Here is a 20,100-nt window from a genome sequence, read left to right on the forward strand (position 1 = left end):
TCAAATAAAAGCTATTTTTTCCCTCTTCCTTGGTGGTAGCAGAATATTCCTTCATACAGGGCTTTCTGTAGCATCATTTTTATCTGTGTAACTCAGAAAAATGTCCATTATTATTTCAGCTTAATAAATTTATACTGAACTTATTACAGATTGCAGCTGGAGGAATTACCACTTTACAGATTCTGATTAAACATAAATAACCTGCCTACTAAGGTCTGGTTGAAACTGGAGGAGAGGTATAGGAGTATAATTGTAGCTTTTCAGGAAGAGTGAAGCAGCTGCACTATGGCAAATATCAGTACATGTACTCCAGTTAAGTCCCATGTTAGTCACCATTTTCTTTCCAGTCTTGCCTGATGTGTGTTAGCAGTTCTGTCCTTTAATTTGTAAATTATTTCTGAAATTGTGAATAACTATAATTGAGAAATTTCTACAACACCAGTTTAATAGCGTCACTGTTTGCCTACACACCCTTCATTTTCCATATCTAAAGAGTAGATTCATCTTTCATATCTGGAGGGTTGCTCCCAGGTATGGGTCTCTCCTCAGCATCCTCTGTATTTGATACTAAATAATGGAAGTTTTTGAGCTTGTCTACCTCTACATTTTCTCTTCTTTCAAAGCTTGTGATTATAGATCTTATCTGGGTTTGGTGTTAATTACTGGATCCTATTTGAATTATGTAAATATCACTACAGATGTAATTGATTGAAATGGAGATACAACAGTATAATAGGATCAAATAATTGGAAGATGAAAGTAGACTAAATCAGGCTTTAACACACCTTTACCTGGGAGAATGGGTAGCTGTTTGAACACCTTACCATGGCTCCTGTGGATTCTTCATCACTGATGGACTTTTGAGACTAGATGTTGGTAAAATGACAGGAAGATTAAACTAGGACCTAGTTTGGGGATGTCTTATGCCACATTTAATACAAAAGATGGGATCAGAAGTTTACAGGGACGACATCACTCTTACTTTAGTAACCTGTGGGGTACAGTTATTTTCAGAGTCTTCTGCAAGGCTAGGTAAAGTAGCTGTGTCCAAAGGCTGATCCCATGAGCTCCAAGATCACCTTGGACAGGTGGAGCAGATTGTGCACTTCAGAGATTTAAAGAAGTGCAAATGCATCCCTTTGTTTCTTGGAATTAATTCTCACTGCATAAAACCTGGTGGAAAAAAATTAAGATTTTGATTTGTTAGCCTACCAGTTTGACAGAACATTCATGCCTCTAGCAGCTGTTACATAATGAACTTTTCTGTCTCAGTAATTTCTTGAACTTGTAAACCTGAGATTCAGAAATAACCATTCAGGTTTATGATTTTGCTGACCCCTTTGATTGCCTTCCTATTCCCATTCATGTTCATATTCTTTTGAGTTATCGGAGTTATTCATAGTATTAGGAAGTGGCTGAGAAGCTTAAAAATCCCATTACCCACTGATGCAAATTTAGTCACCTCAAGATCTAAAAAACTGAGGGTTTTTTCCCTCAGTGACAACTTTTCCTTGAACTCTGCATCATGACAGCTTTTCTTCTAATTTTGTACAAAGTGTGCTAACTTCTGTGAAGCTTTAATGCCTGGTCTTCAGCATGCATGTACTCAGAAAAATGCATCCCTTGGTGACTTAAGTTCCTCAAGTCCTAAGGCCCTTGGACTTGAGTTATTCAGTGCTTAAAACCTTTGTAGGGACTAGTAAAAGTTTTTCCCTGTTGTATTTTTTTTCCTTGTTTAAAATTTCATGCTAAGTATACAACCTCTGAGTTATATTTTTAAAAAACCCAACACAGAACAGTCTAGTGCTCCATTAGTAGGCTTCTTTTGTGTAATTTGAGACTGTTCCAACAGTTCTGTAAGGCTGTTTTAATAGTTCAAATTTTACTTCAAAATACCCAGTAGTAGTCATAATAGAATCCTAGAATTTACTCTGATTTTTCAAAGGCTTCTAATAAACACAACCAAAACTTACTTATAAATATGTGCTACCATGGGTTAGTAAAATAAACAAACATGAAAACAAACCCACACAACAACAACAAACTTCAAGCTGTGAGCCTGTTGCAATCGTGTTTATCCAAGGAAAAAATGCCCCTGGGTTTCACTAATATTTTTCAAAATAATATTTTAGCACTTCAGGTCCTCCTCCTACCTCTTTGCATTTATGATAGCAGTATGCCTGTGCCCACCCTTGACATTTTAGATGAAGTATCAGATACAAGTACAGTCTTTTATATGTGATGGAGTTTAGTCTTTGCATAGTCAGGTTTGTTGATGCAACAAAAATTACATTCCCTTGGGAAGTAACTCAGTGTAAACCTCCATTGTGTTTGTGCCTGTTCTGTTTACTGAAATTTGTCCCTAAATCTTTAAGCCTAAAACTGTACATATTTTGAAACATTCTGTTGTACGGAATCTCATATTTAACAGTTTCATGGGGTTGTTTCTTTGGAAGTAAAAGTGTTTCTCAAGAGCCTTTTTTTCTGTCCGCTCCCAGTGAAAAGAGGAGAGCAAAGCCATCCGCTTACCACAAAGCAGTGCCACCACAAAGGAAAGATTAAGGGTTTAGAGAGAGGTCAATGTGGGTTTTTCTCTAACTAAACACTTTCCTAAAGTTTCCTTGTGGAAAAAATAATGAAGTCATCTCAGAGTTTTTAAAGAATTTTTATTTCTTTTTCACCGTCTGCATTCGCTTGTCTTCTCAGCATGGATGTTTAATCTTTCTAGGCTTTGTGAATTGGTCCAAATGAATAAGTGGTGAGCTGTCTCTCTAGGAGCTAGAGGCTTATTCTAAGGCCCTAATCACTGAGTAAACACATCTTTGCCCTCCCTCTCTTACAACTGCTATATAATAGTCGAGATTCTAGCACAGTAACCTGGATATTGCAGGGATCGACGCTTTGAAATGCAGAACGGCTGATCCTCAAAAACAGACAGTGCCTGATCTTCCCCTGCCTCTTTCTTCTTTTTAAATTAAATATCACCACAGAAATGCTGTTTTATTGCATGATATTGTGCATCAGTGCCCTGGATTTTCAAGTTTAGTTTCAGTCAACATTGTTGGCTGCACTTATATGGATCTCTGCATGTTGGGCTTATTAATGGCCCTTCCTGGTACATGTATATGTGGTTCTGAAGAACATTTAAATTAAATTAGACAAACAGTAATGCAAATTACTAATCCCTTTCTCAAAGTCGAATGTTCAAATGTTCCTTTTATAAACAGTCATTAAATTTTATCCAAAGCCAGTATATGAGGCAAGAGCCCTACGGGGGTTTTCTGCAAAGACAGCTGATCTGGAAATTGCATCCCATGTCTTGCTATATCAATACACATCAATATCTAGGGTTCAGTGTTACTTCTGATGAAGATTTGAAATTACTTTAAATAAAAGTCTGAAAATAGCACCGTATCATCTCAGCAAATATGTTCAAGTACTATTTTAAAATAAAGTAATTTATATGGGTATGCGGGAATGGAAAGCTGTAATGTTCTGAATTATATTTATAATTCATTGAATGCCAATTGCAGAATCACAGTCCTTAGCTAGCTCATTGTCTCCCTGTATATTTGCAGCCTGCTTTCTATATTTACATGCACACAGACTTGTTTTCCAAAAGGTGGTCAGAGATTTTCATGAGGACGCAGCTGCTGGCAGTGAAGATCAAGTTTTACTTGATAGAGTTCCAGAAGAACAGCACAGAATATTTTGTTTCAAGAGACCATAAACACCATCTCAACATGTAGTGCCTCTTTTTTGGCTACAGAGGTAGTGATAGCAATGCACTATCATTTTTTTCAGGTTATTTATAACTGTTTTTTGTCGTAGATGCTGTCCAGTTAAGAGACATGTTCCTTGTTCAGAGAAATGTTATTTTTGTTGGGCAACAAACCAAAAAAATTCACAGATTTCTTAAGTCTGTTAATAAGGTTTTTGTTTTTCATTTGTTGTTCTTTTCATATTCTAAGCACATAATATATTGTATTTTAGTACTCAGAATATTAGGAAGCATTAAGAATATTTAAAAATTTGCAGGGATGGACCATTTGACTTGAAATCTGCTGATTATTTCTTGTGTTGAGATACTTGTCACCCTTGATAAATCCCATTGTGAGTACTAAAACACAAATCTGCAGCAGCAACTTTAAATTGTAAATTGTTTGAGGAAATTTTCATTCATCTCTTGTCACATTTTTTCCAGAGAAAGCTTCTTGCTATCTACCTCCACCATGATGAAAGTGTACTAACCAACGTCTTCTGCTCACAAATGCTTTGTGCTGAATCCATTGTCTCCTACCTGAGTCAGAACTTCATAACCTGGGCATGGGACATGACAAAAGAAGCAAACAGAGCAAGGTGAGACTCTTTGGACTCTGAGTGAAACAGCTTTTCTCAGGGAAGGCCCTTATCTCTGACTATCAGATCTTTTGGTGCTTAATATCTATTTGAGCTAAAACTTCGTGCTCATTCTCAGCTGATCAGTGGAGCTGTGCTGGCTGACATTCATTAAGATTTGGACTGGCCTTGTGTTAATCACAAAGTGACTTCTTATTCCTGTGCAGGAAAAAGTAATTGAAGGAATGATTTCCTTTTTTTTTTGGTTTATTTTCAAACATTATTCTATATTCAAACGTATGCCTTCACAGTTATGCACTGCAATGCCATAATATTACATGGCATGAATTGTGTGTATGTTAGTGTAACTGCACAAGAGTTGTCTGGGGTAATAACTATTGTTAATGAAAATCATATTTAAAAAATAACATTTGTGTGATAAATTAGTATTAAGAACAGATTATGCAAAATGTTGAACACTTGCAATTCATGTGAACTTTTTAAAATTACATTTTTCTTACAGAACATTCCTTTGGGAATGTTCAGATATTTTGGTTTTGATATAATAAAAACTATCTTATGTCTTAGAGAGACCATAATTTTGCTGATGAGTAAAGAAATTAAAACTGTAGATTCCACCTCCTTCTACAACTTTTGTAGATAACCTACAGATGTTCTTAGAGTTTTACTAAGGCCTCTCTCTTATTTAGTTATCAGTTGATCATGATCTACTGAAAGTAATGCTATTATTGTTATTATTATTATAACATTTAAAAATCATAGTTCTTTGGTTCTCTAACTTGGACCTTATCTCATAACCTTTATTTACCCAGATGATGACTGATCATGTCTTGCCAGAATAACATCCTATGCATATTATTCTAATTTTTGACTGAAAGATGCAACAGTCATTTGGCCTGGAATAAGGCTGCCACTTTGTTACACTATTCCAGTGATTATTGAGCAAGGAAAATTATACATTTATGTTTCTTTCTCGTGTGGATTATTAGTATAGAGCATTTATGGATTTCTGGTCTTCACTATGTTAATATTTCTTTACTGAAGTGACCTTGGAGAATGGAATAGTCGCTTTTACTAATGTGCTTTTTAAATGACCCTTTGTGTTTCTTAGGAATTCCTCACTTGACCTTCTGCATTTTGTCATTGGAGGGATCAGCAGCAATGTTTCTAGTTAGAGTTATTCTAGAGAAGTGTAAAAGGTTATGGAAAAAAGCAGTTACAAAAACAGATTAAAAGTTTCTGAAAAAGAAAAAAAAAGTGAGAGGAAAAAGAAACATCTAGGTTCTTTCATAGGACCAAATACATAGACTGGAAAGTTGCTTAAGTCTTTTGGTATTGCCATTCATGGGCAGTAAGGAGCCTCCTCCTTTTCTTTTATCCCACAAGTTGGTGTAGAAGGAAACACTATTTCTAAACCATCTGTAGTGGCTAAGTTCAGCTGACTACCTGCTGTTCTATTGTCTGCTCTTCTATTTAATTCTCTAGATTCTTTTATTTTACAATGACAAAAAATTGCAGTGTAGTTTCTTTTGAAAAACTGTGTTTGAGGGGTTTTTTATGACTAACGATCAACAGCCATGTAATTGCTTTGTTGTGTTTTACTAAAGAAATCTATTAAGTAGCACAACTTTGATACACTAGTAATAAGAGTTTGCAGGTTACACAGACACCTGTGGTGACCAAAGCGACAGAAGCTGCTTGTTAGAAAGAGCCTGTACAGCTGTGTCCTATTAACTCCTTATGACACTTCTTAAAACACAAAATAAAGGGCTTGTTTAAGGCTTTATAGCTGCTCTCAATGAACTTAGTCCCTGATTGTGCTGGACGATAGGGTTTTTAAGCCTTCATTTTTTTGCTTTCTGTTAACAACAACAAAGAAACTGTCATATTAACAGTGAGGTCAAAAAATAGTAAGGGGTAAACAAGGCATGCTGGCTCGAATTAGAATAATTTCTCAGTTGTGTTTAGTGTCACATCCTGCTCCTTAGACTGTGATTTCTTCAGAGGGGGTATGATGCTTCCCTCTCCCTTTGGAAAGTGCCAGTGCACTGTGGGCATTCCCATAAATAAATGCTCAGTCCCTCTGTTCAATCACTACCCTTCAGTGACAGTGCTCTTGGAGCCCATTCTGTTCTGTATCCCTGTGAACACAGTTAATTGTAGCCTTTTATTTGAATGCTGAGAAGACAACAGCAACAACAAGAGGAACTGGGTTTTGCCTGCTGGTGTAGCCCAAGAGTAATTCATTTATACTTACAATTGTATTGTAAAAATGCTGGAAAAGCCAGGGTGGGACAGCAGAGGAATCAGGCCCACTTGATTTACAGCAGTTAACAGAGACACCTCAGTAGTAAAGACATGGTTTCAGTACTGTGGGATGGCATGAGTAAATTCAAACAGCAATAAAGACTTTCCTTATATAGGCCAAAAAAATCTTCATCATGTTTTGACTCATGAATGTCATTCTATTCCAAAATTAGTCCTAATAGTCGTTTCCCATCTTCTCATTAATGAAATGAGGGTCCATCCTGAACACTGTAGAACAAAACCAGCTCCAAATTCATGTCATTTTCCCCAATTTTTAATGTGTTTGTCATCTGACACTGATACAGGAATGTGCTTTAAAACCTGCATTACTGCACAATCTGGAATCTCTCAATCTTCAATATCCATTCCAACAGACTGAAGAGAGTCTGTAGGTAGGAGTAAAATGCTGTGAGAGCACTGGGTACCTGCCAGCAGCAGTGCAAGAGCATAGGCATTACAACTTTGGGAGTCAGATACTAAAATATTTCTTTCTGCAGCCATGCAGCACTGTTACTTTGTAAAAATGAAGGAGAAGTCTAATTAATACAGTTTATTCTAATTAATACAGTTATATCTAATACAGAGGGGAAGTTTTGTTCTGGCTTCCATGGGTTTTAATTGCCTCTGACATCAGGTTTGCAGTGAAGGGAGCAGTTACTTTGAGTAAGTTCTGTGATTATGAATTTATTCATTAATCATAATAAAATTAGAAGAAAAGGAAAATAAAATAAGTATCCTTCATTTAGGAAAATAATGTGGTGATTTTATAATACAGTTAAGGAATAGACATGAAATCTTTATCTCCTAGAGTTTAGACTTCAGTTTAGGGAGCAACTCTGAAATATTCTTGTGATCTGTTCCTGTCAAAGGAGGAAAAAGGCTACAAAGCTACACATATATCTCTAACTTCAGCTCTTGTTATAGTCCAGTCAATTTGAGGTGAATCATGAGCTTAAAAATAGTTTCCTTTCAATTGCTTGAGTGAAGATTGCTACCATGGCCCTTCAGTCAGCAGAAATTTGGGGGGATGTGTCAGGGTGGAGGCAGTGGGGCTTGACTGCAGTGGTGCTGGCAATTCTGGCCCTGCCATTGCTGGCCCAGTGCAACACACACCTGCAATGAGCCATCACTTGGGCTGGGCAATTCCTCAGCTTTCCAGAGGGATTCTGGGATGGATAAGCAGGAGAGCCACACATGAGCAGCTCTAGTTCTGGCAGTTTTTACTTCAAAGAGTTGAGTCAATACCATTGTTCTCATACAATTATGTGCATGAGAGTTGTGTATGTTTGTGCAAACACATGCCTAACTGGTTTTGTTAATTTGTTAATGGGCATTAATATATTGGTATCCAGGAAAGATGTATATATATATATATATATATATATATATATATATATATATATGTATATATCTACACACATGCACACATACCTTATATTGGTACACACAGCATTTACAAACACTGATAATGCATAATATTAAGAGCTTTCCAGCACACATGGTGTTTGTTAAGCAAAGCCAAAACCATAAGACAGCAACTCAAAAATCTGTAGCAGCTTTTTAGCTTTTGATATCATTGCCCTTGGGCACCGTATTTCAAGGTGTTGCCAATTTTTCTCTGATGACAGGTATTTGTTAGTTATAATGTTTAAATGATAGTTTTTCACTTTGTTAAGCTTAGGAAAGAGTTAATTCACTAAAGTGCTTCTCAGCAGCAGGTTGTCTTCACCTGCAATTTCCCTCATCAAGTGATTAGCCATATTCACAGTTGCTGACCCTTAATTCTAACCTACTGAATGATGCATGCCTGGATGAAGACCAGTTGACCATATTACTCCAGCTCCCCAATCCCATTTGATCCTTCAGCAAATATATTGCAGGTGTGGGGTCTGTGAGAGCAGGGGGAGGTGAGTTAATTTCTCACTGCCTCTTCAGGAGTGACCATGGATTCTGTATATGTTGCTTGCAAAACTGTTGGACGTGTTCTTTAGGCACTAAATCCTTAACAGGTTTCACAGAGCAGTGTGAAAACCTTTTCTATTGTATCCTGCATTTTTTTATTTAATTTACTTTAATAGCAATACAGTGCCAGTCAATAAAAACAGGTCAGAAGTCTAATTAATGTTTTAAAAATAAAGGTTCTCAAACACCAGGCGAGTTTGTCATTTTCTGTATGGTTTGTTTTGAGGAGGAAGAGGAAAGAAGGTGAGGAGGGAACCCTTCTGTTCCATGATTACATCCCACCCGCTCATTTTCTCCTTTTCTCCTTTGCTTTTGATTTTAGTGGCGGTCTTAACAGAATGTCAAGATCAATTTGCAGCATGGTTTAACTCAAGGTTTGCATTCTGCCAGCAGCAATTGTCCTACTGAACAATGCCGTGTGTTCTTGTAACTTCAGAAGCTTTTAGAAGGCTCATGGCAAGGGCAGCATCTAATGACTTTATTAGGGTAGGGTTTCAAAATGGACTCGGTAATTGTTCGCATCTCTTTGTCATTTAGTCATAATTACTGCATAGTATTGTTCAGGGTTGCACTTGTGAATAGTTTCCTAATAGCACTGAAACGAAGGGAAAAAAGGAAAAGGATAAAAGGTGATTGTCTCTTTAGATGGAGAACAAAACAGCCTGTATATAGATGATGGTTAAACTGTTTATTATACACCCACCAGAAAAGGTAAACTATCCCTGCTTAAATATTTATGTGCTTCAAGGTAATTTCATGTTAGTAATCTAAAAATGTCCAAATTTGGAAAACTAAAAATCAGCAGAGAATGCATTTTGTTCTGGTCGTGATTAGGAAGATATGGATGTCTATAATAGCCAACTATAAATAGAAAGCAACCTCTCTGATATTATCAAGATTTTCAGTGCATCAGTTTATATGCTTTTAGCAATGTTTTAAGGTCATTTGAGAAAAATGGTTATTAAACCCAAGGAATTAAACTGATAGATTTGTAAGAATAGGTTTTAAGTCCCCACCCTAAAACAAAATCTCAGAATGTTCTATCCCACTGTACTCAAACTACAACCTAGTTGCTTAAGCTTGTTGAACAGAAAAGGTGAAAAATAAATTTTTTTTGTCCTGTGCAAAAGAGGTGAAGGCAGAAGAACAGGTGGTCAAGACAGATTTGTTGGACTGTTTTGAGGAAGAATCTGGTTGTATTCTGTTATTACCTGTTTCTTTTGTTGTATTTGTGCAATCTTTCCTCCAGTTTGGAGACTCTCATTGACCTTACAGAATTGTATTTTACTTGTCAGGATGATTCTTTGAGTTGTGAAGATTAATCTGAATTCTCTGACTTCAGATGTGCTTGTAGCTTCTCTCACTTAGCCAGCATCTGTAAAGTAACTAAACACAGTCTGTTCTTATCTACACTATTATTAAATGCATATATTAAATCTACCTGTGGCAAGCCTTGAACGTTCCTTAGGAAATCACACAGTATGTAATAGGTGATGGTGAAAGTGCCCTTGTGTGTTCCATTCTTTGTGTAGGGTTCTCGCAAGGGGTCGAGGTATATTTTATTTATACTTTCACCAGTGACTTTGCCTGGTATCCAAGGATGGACTAAAGGGTTTCTAGAGGGCTGTGGTTGAGACTGAATGGGGTTGTGATGTGTTTATTTAATTTGGTTGAACCTTTCAGGGTGGGAGTCAGATCTTCCATGTTTTAGGAAGAGATAGATAACCTACTCATGTAGGCTTTACTTCTGTATAAAGTGGATACAATAATGCTTTTTAACATCTGAATCTGGTGTTTAGCATGTGGATCCTGAAGGTGATACCCACAGAATTTGATTTAGGCTTCTGTATACATCTTTAAAACGTGCCTTGTGTCTGCTGCTCCTTGTGTTTATGACCCTACCGATGTGGGTAAGGCAGTCACTCTGTATTATGGAGAGCAAGATTATTTTAATATGCCAATTCAGGATCTCAGCTTTTACTCTTTTAAAAATGTAAATACCTAATACAAAAATGTTATTTTTACATTAACATTTTAATGAGTCTTATGTTGACTTTGCACATTATATAATTATGATTAAAAATAATCAGAAACCTTGCATATTTAATATTCATAATTGTTTTCTTCATGCTCCACAAAGAAGTTACTTTTTTTCCAAACCCATTTCTGAAATGTGAAAGGCTTTGGGAATTATCTAGTCATAAATAAATCACACTTTTTTTGGTCCAAAGTCATTCTCTTTGTGTTCTGAAAGGGAATAGGTATTTTAGAAGAGATTGTCAGATTTGCTGATGCTGCTGCTTTTTGAGGAGTACTTTATGCTAAGAACATAAAGCAAAAACATCTCCAGTGCAGCCTTTTCTGTTCTGTTAAAAAATTCTTTCCAAGAAGTATGGTGGGCACCATGTGCCAAAGGCCTCATTGTAGGAGGAAACTTTTCAAAAGTTCACTTAGGTGCAGAAAAATAAAAAATAAATTCAGGAATTTATATGAGTAAGACTGTAACAAATAACCAGATTTTTGTTACTTCTACTGACACAGAAAGTAAAAAAAATCTAAAATACTATGAATATTATGAAGATCTAAAATACTATGAATGTTTTAGTATTTAGTTTAATGCATTTTTCCATATATTTGAGAACTGAGTTCTCTCTTTATGGAAGAGAATTTGACCTTGAGTGCACTAGACATTTGCTAATACAATTGTTAAATAACATTAAGGTGCTGGGGAGAGGGTAAGAAAAGCAAAAGCCAATGAGAGCTTGCAATTTTTTTATTTTTTAACATACAAAAAACATTCAAAATATAGCTCCAAGTGTCCCTCTGCACATTCCAGGAACACACTACAGTGTGCAAGATGCAACCTGCTCTGACTTGGTTTTCTTCTGCAGGGCTACTTGGCTAACATAAACCAGCTACAGTTAACATTTTAGGTTTAGTTGCTCTTTCTACCACTGTGTTGACTGCTTGAGATTTATTCATGATGCCTTGAGAAAGTAGATTAATTTGGGGATATATGGAGAGCTATTCATCCTCTCAGGTTGTACATCAGGACACTGGGGATCAGAAGGAGGACAGGCACTGAGTGGTCAGTATTTGGTTTCAGTGGGACTGGTGGGTGGTGTCCATGTCTCTCAGGGCCATGCTGATGGCACTTTTCTGCATGGAAAGACAAGGGAAACTGAATTCCTCTGCTCCTCTGGAGTCCTGCTGCATCAAGGCCAAGGGCAGCAGGCAGAAGTGCTGCATTGTGCTGTGGTTTTTAAAGGAGATGCAGAGAACTCTCATTGCTTAGAATCCTCAGTTCTTCCCTAAGTTCTTCCTTTAACTCCTCTCCAGTTCTTCATTTCTTTGTAGATTTTTGTCTCTACTAGGCAGGAGTAGGAGTGGCTTTAAAGAAGTTTTGGAAAATACAGCACGACTGTTCGAAGCCAGACCGTGCCTCTGCCTTGTCCCTTTCAGGAACTGGGCACCAGAGATGTTCCTAACTTACCAAATTGTTTAAATTGAAATACTAAAGGAATATTGACCTTTTTCCAAAGTATTTACCACCATAGCTTTTTTCCAGATATCAAATAATGTTGAGCTCTGAGATCAACACTTTTGATGACCAGCACTTTGGCCAGAAGTGCCCAATTTTGTTATTAAAAATTAAAAGCTGCACATTTTCACAGAAACGAATTATTGCTAAATCCCAGCAGCTAAATCCCAGCATCTAAAGAGTGCTACATAGCATATTTGAGATCAGAAGCTATGATAGACTACAGGCTTGAGACTTAAGTTGTAATAAGTATTTCCTTTGGGTTTGAGACTCAGTAAGATATAAAAGTTTTTTTAGTAAATTCTTAAAGCTATTATTTTGTCATAATTGCATTCCAGGACCTTATTTTAAAGTAATATTAAGTAAGTTACTACATTAATAAAAATTATTTTAAAATCAATACAAAAATATATGCCAGGAGTGTATTTTAATATAAAGCCTCACATATTAGCTGGTAGGAAATTATAACATTCTTCTTTGGAAAACTCATGAGCTACAAAGATGATAACTCCTCGCACAGGTTGTCTCAAGGTGCATGTGGGGGGATAATTACTGTGCAGGCATCAGCAACTCCCCCAGTCAACATGACACCAGAATAATTTTTCCCTAGTGCCACTTCTAACTATAAAGTGAACTATGTCTAATCATAGTTCAATCTATTAAAAAACTTCAATAGTTTCTACATTTTTTTAGCTTGTTTCTGTATTTGTCAAGCCATGGTCAGTGTCCATGTTTATTCTGTAGCTGTAACTGCTGGTTTCATTGCTACTGAGTCATGAAAGAAATGGTGCTGCTTGCCAGAACTGGTACTTTTCTTGATGATCTTTTTTCTTGTAACTTTTGAGATTATTTTTTAATGGATTTTTACTTTATAAAATGCTTTTTTTGCCTTTCTCCTGCTCCCTCCTTGAATATTTTTGTAATTTCAAAATAAAAGGACTAGTAGGATGCTGTTTGCCCTTCCTTTCTGGCAGCATTCCTCTGTTTCCACTGTTGGTGGGAGATCACAGTAATCCAATGCTGTGGAAAACCCTTTTCCCTGGAGGGACATCTGTCTCTTTGATGGACTCCACAGGCACTTTTTTTGGCAGCTCTGGAGATGCCACTGAGAGACCTGGCACACTTCTGTTTAGATGAAAGTAAGAAAATCCCTTATAAATGATGTACAGAGTAAGATACTGCTTATTGCACCAAGTTGTTTTGGTCTTGCTCACTTCTAACAGTAAATATTAGCACAGAGGGGATTTTTTAGAGAAAAAAAGGGGATCCCTTTTTTCTGGCTATGAATCTGAAAGTAAAAAGGTCTAAAAATACAAAATCAGGAAAGGCAGAAAAGAAGGAAAAAAATATTCTTCATTCAGAATTCACTGCATGCAAAACCTATACCTGTAAAAGCCTAATTTGGGACTGAGTTATTTGTTGACTAAATACAAAAATAAAAAATAAAAAAAAAAATAAACCAGCACCTTTGACTAGTACAATTAGGACTGTAGGAGTCTCTTTAGTTTTGTTCTTTCTCACATTGTTCTCTACAGCACTTCTTCACTTCCAGTTAAATATTTTGATTTTCCATGAAACTTGAGTGCTTTTCTTCTGTGCTGTGTTGAAGGCTGTTAGACAGTTTTAATACACAAGTTTAGGAATTCAGTTCAATTGTCCACTGTCTTTATTGCTTCCAGGAGTGAAACCTTGAACTCACGTAAGTAATTTTGCTTTGGAGGATCACCACTGACTGCTGTGAGGCAAACATTTCACTTACCTGTTCCCACCTTGAAAGGAAAACATCAAAAGCCATTATTTATCTGAAGAGTTGATATGTCCAGACTTTACAGATGCTGTTTTATCCTTACCAGATGTTACGTGTCTGTGTCGCTATTTCTGATATAGCAGAGTTTGTTCAGCTTTTTGATGTCTTCTTTGTGTCTGATTGTTCTGAGTTGAAAAATACAGAGAATCAGGGAGTAACACTTATGGCTTTGAAATACTTGATTGCCACCCCTACCCATTGCCTTCCACCCAACTACAGCCATAGACAAATTCTCTGTAAGGAGAGTTTTTTTTTTTTAGTACTCCAGGGGCCTCAAATAAGCCCAATGCTGTACTTCTCAGATTTATCAATTTTTAGCCATTTTATTGGATACAATATATATATTGATTTGAAAAATCACAATTTTGAATCTTTTCAGTATCTTAGAGAAGAAATTACTTGGAGCACTTGACATTTTAATGCAGTTTGTCTTTTCAAATAGATTTGGCTTCTAATGCATGTGACAATGGGACTTTGCTCTTCAGTTAGAGCATACATTTCAGAGTAGTTGTTACCTAAAATATTATCATAAGGCATAAGAAAACACATGATTTAAGTTGCCTTTCATGAACATAATTAAGAATTAATAAGCCTGTACCAGTGGCTAGTCCTCAGAATTTCCACTGTTTTGCCTTTTGTGACCCGTGTTATTAAAAGTCCATTATTTTTACAGACTTTATTAAATTGGATCTTATTAAAGCATTCTATATTTGCATTTGGTCTTTCATAATTCATTATTATTATGACATTTACTTTTTACCATCAGATCTGAAAACATATCATAAGCTACCCTTTTCTCTTGAAAGAAATGCTAATTTCAAACAGTCCTTTAATGGAAGAGAAAAGCTTTATCAGTTTTTTCATTTATTCAAGATCGTGTTAAGAATACTAATGTTAGACTTCTGTATGCTAATATCTACGAGTTTTTTTTGGTCAAAAGCTTAGAATTATTGTTTTTTAGACCACACTGCTAAGTGTGTCACTGGCAGGGCACTAGTACAAAAGAAAATACAATTCTGAAGTACCATGTTTTAATTCTGTGACTGATGAAACCAATTTCTTGATCTTTCATTATTAAATTATGCTTTTGTATGAAATTTACTATTTTTATACTTCACCATGTTTTTTAGATTGTTGCTCTACTTAGTTTCTCTTTAGAAGTTTTAAACAATTGATTCAGCATTGTTATTTTGGGGAGTAGTTTTGAATTATAGTCTTCACATAGTGTAACAGGAAATCGAATTCTCCATGAAATAAATCACTCTCTCAAGCAATTGTTAATTGTTTTGATTTAGATAACCTGGACTCTGCCATGTTTGTAAATATTATAATAACTTAGTGATAAAAAGAGATAAAGGGCTCTACAACTGAATGCAGACTGTGTTAAAGAGTAGGTAACATGCAGTTAACTGCTAAATTTAGCATAATTATTTTTTTAAACTTAACTTCAGAAAATCCTCTACAATGTTAACTATTTATTTCTCCCCCACAAGGTTTCTGACGATGTGCACTAGACATTTTGGGAGTGTTGTAGCCCAAACCATTCGAACTCAGAAGACAGATCAGTTTCCACTTTTCCTTATTATAATGGGAAAACGATCATCTAATGAAGTGTTGAATGTAATACAAGGTACAGTTCTTTATAATACAGGTATTCCTTATGTGAGTATTGAAACTGTTATAAGAGGTCTTTGCTGTTTCTCTTTTAAGATGTCCAGAATATTAATTTATTACACAAAACACACTTTAAATTGCCAGGGTATAATTATCTACTACTCATAAATGTATTAAATAACATGGTGTTAGAAATTGGGTTGCCATAACTGTAGTAGAATTGTAGTTTATGTTTTTTTTTTTTTTTTTTTTTTTTTGAGTGGAAGCTACCTAAATAAGGAGCTACACTTAGTTTTCCAAATTTATATCCTGATACATTCTTGATTTCCAAAAGATCTTGGCTACAATTTTTGCATAATGCCAGAATGCATTTGGTTCTTTGTGTGTAGTTCATTGTTAATACCTGGGCTCCTCTTGCTAATATTTGGACATGAGTTGCTTTTTCAGACCTGCCTGCAGCATCAAGACCCCCACATCAGGTCAAGATTGAAGTTCCTAATATAATCTCACATAAATGAAGCTTTCTGGTTTACATGAGCAGTTCTTTCTGGTGTAACCATTCCTCTGATTTCACTGACAACAAGATGACTTAGATGTGGAGTGTTGCCCTCTGACTGCTGTTCTCAGTAACTCTTCAAATTAGAGCACATCAAAGAATGGCTGCCTCCCATTTCTTCTGCTTTCTCCACAAGTTTGCCTTCATGACACTATGTCCTCATTTTTTTATTGCTTATGTCTGGCAATCTTTATTGTAATCTCATTTTCCTGAGGTAGTTCAGCCTCAGGAAATGCTGCCTTTTGCAGACAAGCATTAGTGTTTCTTTATGCATCTGGGATTAATAATTTCTTGAGGAATCTGCAGTGTTCCTTCCTGTGGACAAAATGGTTAATTTTTGCATGGATTTTGTCTCCTTGGTGCAAGGTACAGCACAACACTAATTCATGGTATGAATGCCTGTAACTTATAAAACCTATTTCATAGGTTTCTTAGGTTATTTCATAGGAATAGCCTTACAAATAGGTCAGTTTTCTGACTCTGCAGTACAGTTCAGAACCTTTGCCATCCCGCTGATGTCAGTGGTGCTACTGACTTAAATTACTTAACAGCTTTAGCAACAATTCAAAGTCATAATACAATGCAGCTTTATATTAAAAATAATCCAGATTATTTAATTATATGTGTTAAGTTTTAATGATTTGTCAGGTTTTCTGTGATCTTTTGAACTAAACTAAAACAATCACCTATTGTAGCCTTACTTAAATTCATCCTTTAACAAAAATCACACAATCTGTGCTTGTTATTTTCCCAGGAATGGGGACACTGGTATCTTTTAACAATACTGCCTCAATGAATGGTAGTCTCTGAAATCCTGCATGTTGTAGCATGTGGGATAACATTTTCTGCTAAGGTAGCAAATGTTAGAAATGGGAACAATGAGGGCCTTTCAGGGCTGGGTGAGAAGGCATGTTGACAGAAGAGATACAACTATATAGAAACCTAAGACCCTGGTGGCGTTTATTGAAATGCAGACTGTCTTAGTTTGCTTTTGAATTTTATTTTTTTCCTGGGGTGGGAAACTATGGGGACAGTCTTGTTTTCTTTAGTGGTACTTGTTCTGCTGGGGCCTAACAGCTGTTTAGCCTGGCAGATGTTAAGACTTCATAGTTTTTGACCATTTCTCATGGTTTAAGACCTTTCAACTACTATGACAAGTGGCTTTTATGGGTAGTCTAGTCTTCAGTTTAGAAAGAGACACCAAAGAATGCATCTTAGCAGGAAATTATCTTTCTCTCTTAATGGAGACTGGGGGCATGCTGGAAGGAAAAGATGGGGAGGTATCTGTTTCCCTATGTATGTGTTGTATTTCATGATACACACATGGATGACAGAATTTTTCACTTCAGTAGCTTTGCAAGTTTTTTGAGAAGTAGATAGACTGAAGAAAATACAGTATTTGAAATTTTATTACTAGTTATATGCAAATAAAATGTGGTTATATTTCGTCATATCCATTCAATCATTGTATTGTGGGTTTTCCATTGTTTTAAACCAATCCACTTGGATGCTGCTGCCAACATCCTACCATGTGTTGCCTGACTGAGCAGTTGCTTTGGTCTCTCTGGGAATTCTAAATCTGTAAAATCAATTTTACATAAGGGAATCCCAGATCTACTGCTTGCCTATCAGTGACTAAAAGACAAAATAGAGTTAATTTATGCAAGCATAAAAGCAATTGTTCAGATTTGCACCACCTGAAATCTTAACCTGTGATCAACCTTTGTAAAAATAATTCTGAATTTTCAGTAAAAAGGTGAACTGAAAGCATTCTACTGAGATATTTGCATTTTCTACTCTTGTCTTCTTTTTTTTTTTTTTTTAGTCTGGCTGTTTCTTATGGATTAATTCTAAAATTACTTCTTTTTTGTTTAATAACTTTAATGAAGTGAAGTTCAGCTATCTTCCTTTGTTGCTAGGTAACACAACAGTGGATGAGCTGATGATGAGGCTGATGGCTGCGATGGAGATCTTCAGTGCCCAGCAGCAGGAAGACATAAAGGATGAGGTGAGCACTGAAAGTGGCTGCAGATACCTCCTGGCTTCCACTAATCACTGGGGATGTCAATTAACCAGATGTTTCTTTAGCCAGAGGAGTCGGGTATGATTTGTTTTAGTGTCTCTTCCACTGTCAGAAATTAAAAAGATAAAGTCTCCTTTGTGTATTTGGGTCTCTTGGAACTCCTCCTTTTTGGTCTTGTCATTTTCAGTGTCTTTTCTTTTTCTGAACATAGTCACATAGTGCATTATAGTGATATTATAGAGCTTAATGTGCTCTATATGCTTAATATGCAAGGGAAATTATCATATTTTTTGCCACTGACCAGCTCCAAGTCATAGGTAGAAAACAAAAGTAGATTAATATATCTTAAATGTGTCTGTTTAGAAGGGGGCTGAAACCAACTTTAACCAGTACACCAGTACTGAGCCACAACTCAGAATGATGCAGAATGCATAAATGATGACAAAACTTCTCAGAACCAGTGTTTCAATTACACAGAAGCAGACAAAGTGAGTTACACAGCTGAAAGATCTTTATCTGTTACTCTGTAAATTAAGAGTGACATTTTTAAGTAGTGAAGTTCTTAGGAATTTATAATAATAGGTGTGTTGCCATTCAAGATTATTCTTTATCCTGTTGTATAGACATTGATTGACAATAATTCACGAAACACATTCTTCACATTTAAATCTTGTATCTCATTAGTACCAGATTTACTGACTATAAATATGATGGCACATTATCTGCACAATATGTGTCATTCACTTTTTCTTCTTTATTTATACTACCTGTAATTCATTGGTAAAGAAATTGACTTCAATTTTGTTAATACTGAACACACATTTAAATATGAGGGTTACAGCAAAAATCCAAGGCACAATATAACTGATTTTTAATTGCATTTTAACAGGAGTGTCTTGACTTTGGGAGTTTTTTTAATGTTTTAGAAAGAGGGTGAAATTTGCATCACAGATGAGTTCCAAGAGAGTTTCAGAATTAAAAACTATAAAAGCTGATAAAAAGGAAGAAAACAGAGGGAAACAGAGGCATATAAATTCAGAGAGATAAGAGCAAACAAGGGATAGGAGAAGAAATTAGAAGTGATAGGATTGGAGCAGAGTGAGGAGCAGGACACCAGACTGGACCCAGAACCAGGAACTGGCTCCTGTCCTGGGCTGCTCTTTGTCCTTCCCTGGACAGCCAAGAGCAGTGACAGTGACAGTCCAGTCCCCACATGGGTTTGTTGTCTCCTGACTTCTTTCTCCAAGTGCTCTACCTAACTAGGGAGAATGGAAAATTTTTATACATTTCTCCAAAATCTACCTTTGTCCAAGTCTTCTGTAGTCTTTTGTTTTTCTGTCACTGAAAGCACTGATGACATTTCTTCCCCAACAGGAGCTTTTTCTAACACACTTTGACATTCAGAAAAGTGATGGAAAATTTCATAAACTTTGGGGGCAGCTTTCCAGACACTATGGTTTCTATACACAAGTAGGATATTTACTTACATCTTGGCTCCACTCATTACAAGCACCATGAAAAGGTGATCTCAGACACTTTGCCTTTGAAGCAGGAAGTTTTCAAAACAAAAAACAACCTTGCTTTATGAAATTACTATTCCAGAGAGGGAGTATTTGACAAGCAGTCTTTACTCAATAGAGGGCTTCAGCCTGAAAACAAAATACTGCCTTTTTGTGGTTAGCTACGTAACATGTATCTTTCTCATAAGCCTTGTACTTGACAACTTCAAGTGTTCAAACATCAACGCCTTTTCTTTTTTAAGATCTTACTGCAGTTGGTGCAATTTTTTCCCAAATATTACAATAGCAAACAGGATACAGAGTCCGGTTTCTGTTACTGTTTTCTTAGTAGCAACTCTAAGTCATTGTAAAACCACAAGAAGATAAGCAGAAAATTCTTTTGTGCTTTAAAAAGAGTCATCGGTGTAGCAT

The 20,100-nt window shown here is 36.1% G+C and overlaps 1 protein-coding gene across 1 annotated transcript in view; it reads left to right on the top strand.

Moving 5' to 3' along the window:
- Nucleotides 1-20,100, top strand: part of FAF1 (Fas associated factor 1) — a 154,081-nt gene that overhangs the window by 107,391 nt on the left and 26,590 nt on the right. Inside the window, exons 14-16 of the mRNA XM_002192970.7 lie at nucleotides 4,205-4,359; nucleotides 15,470-15,606; nucleotides 18,066-18,154. Of these exons, the coding sequence (XP_002193006.3) occupies nucleotides 4,205-4,359; nucleotides 15,470-15,606; nucleotides 18,066-18,154 (381 nt within the window). The remainder of the gene's footprint in view (nucleotides 1-4,204; nucleotides 4,360-15,469; nucleotides 15,607-18,065; nucleotides 18,155-20,100) is intronic.

Source organism: Taeniopygia guttata, chromosome 8, assembly GCF_048771995.1.
Source record: "Taeniopygia guttata chromosome 8, bTaeGut7.mat, whole genome shotgun sequence".
NCBI classification, from domain to species: Eukaryota; Metazoa; Chordata; class Aves; order Passeriformes; family Estrildidae; genus Taeniopygia; species Taeniopygia guttata.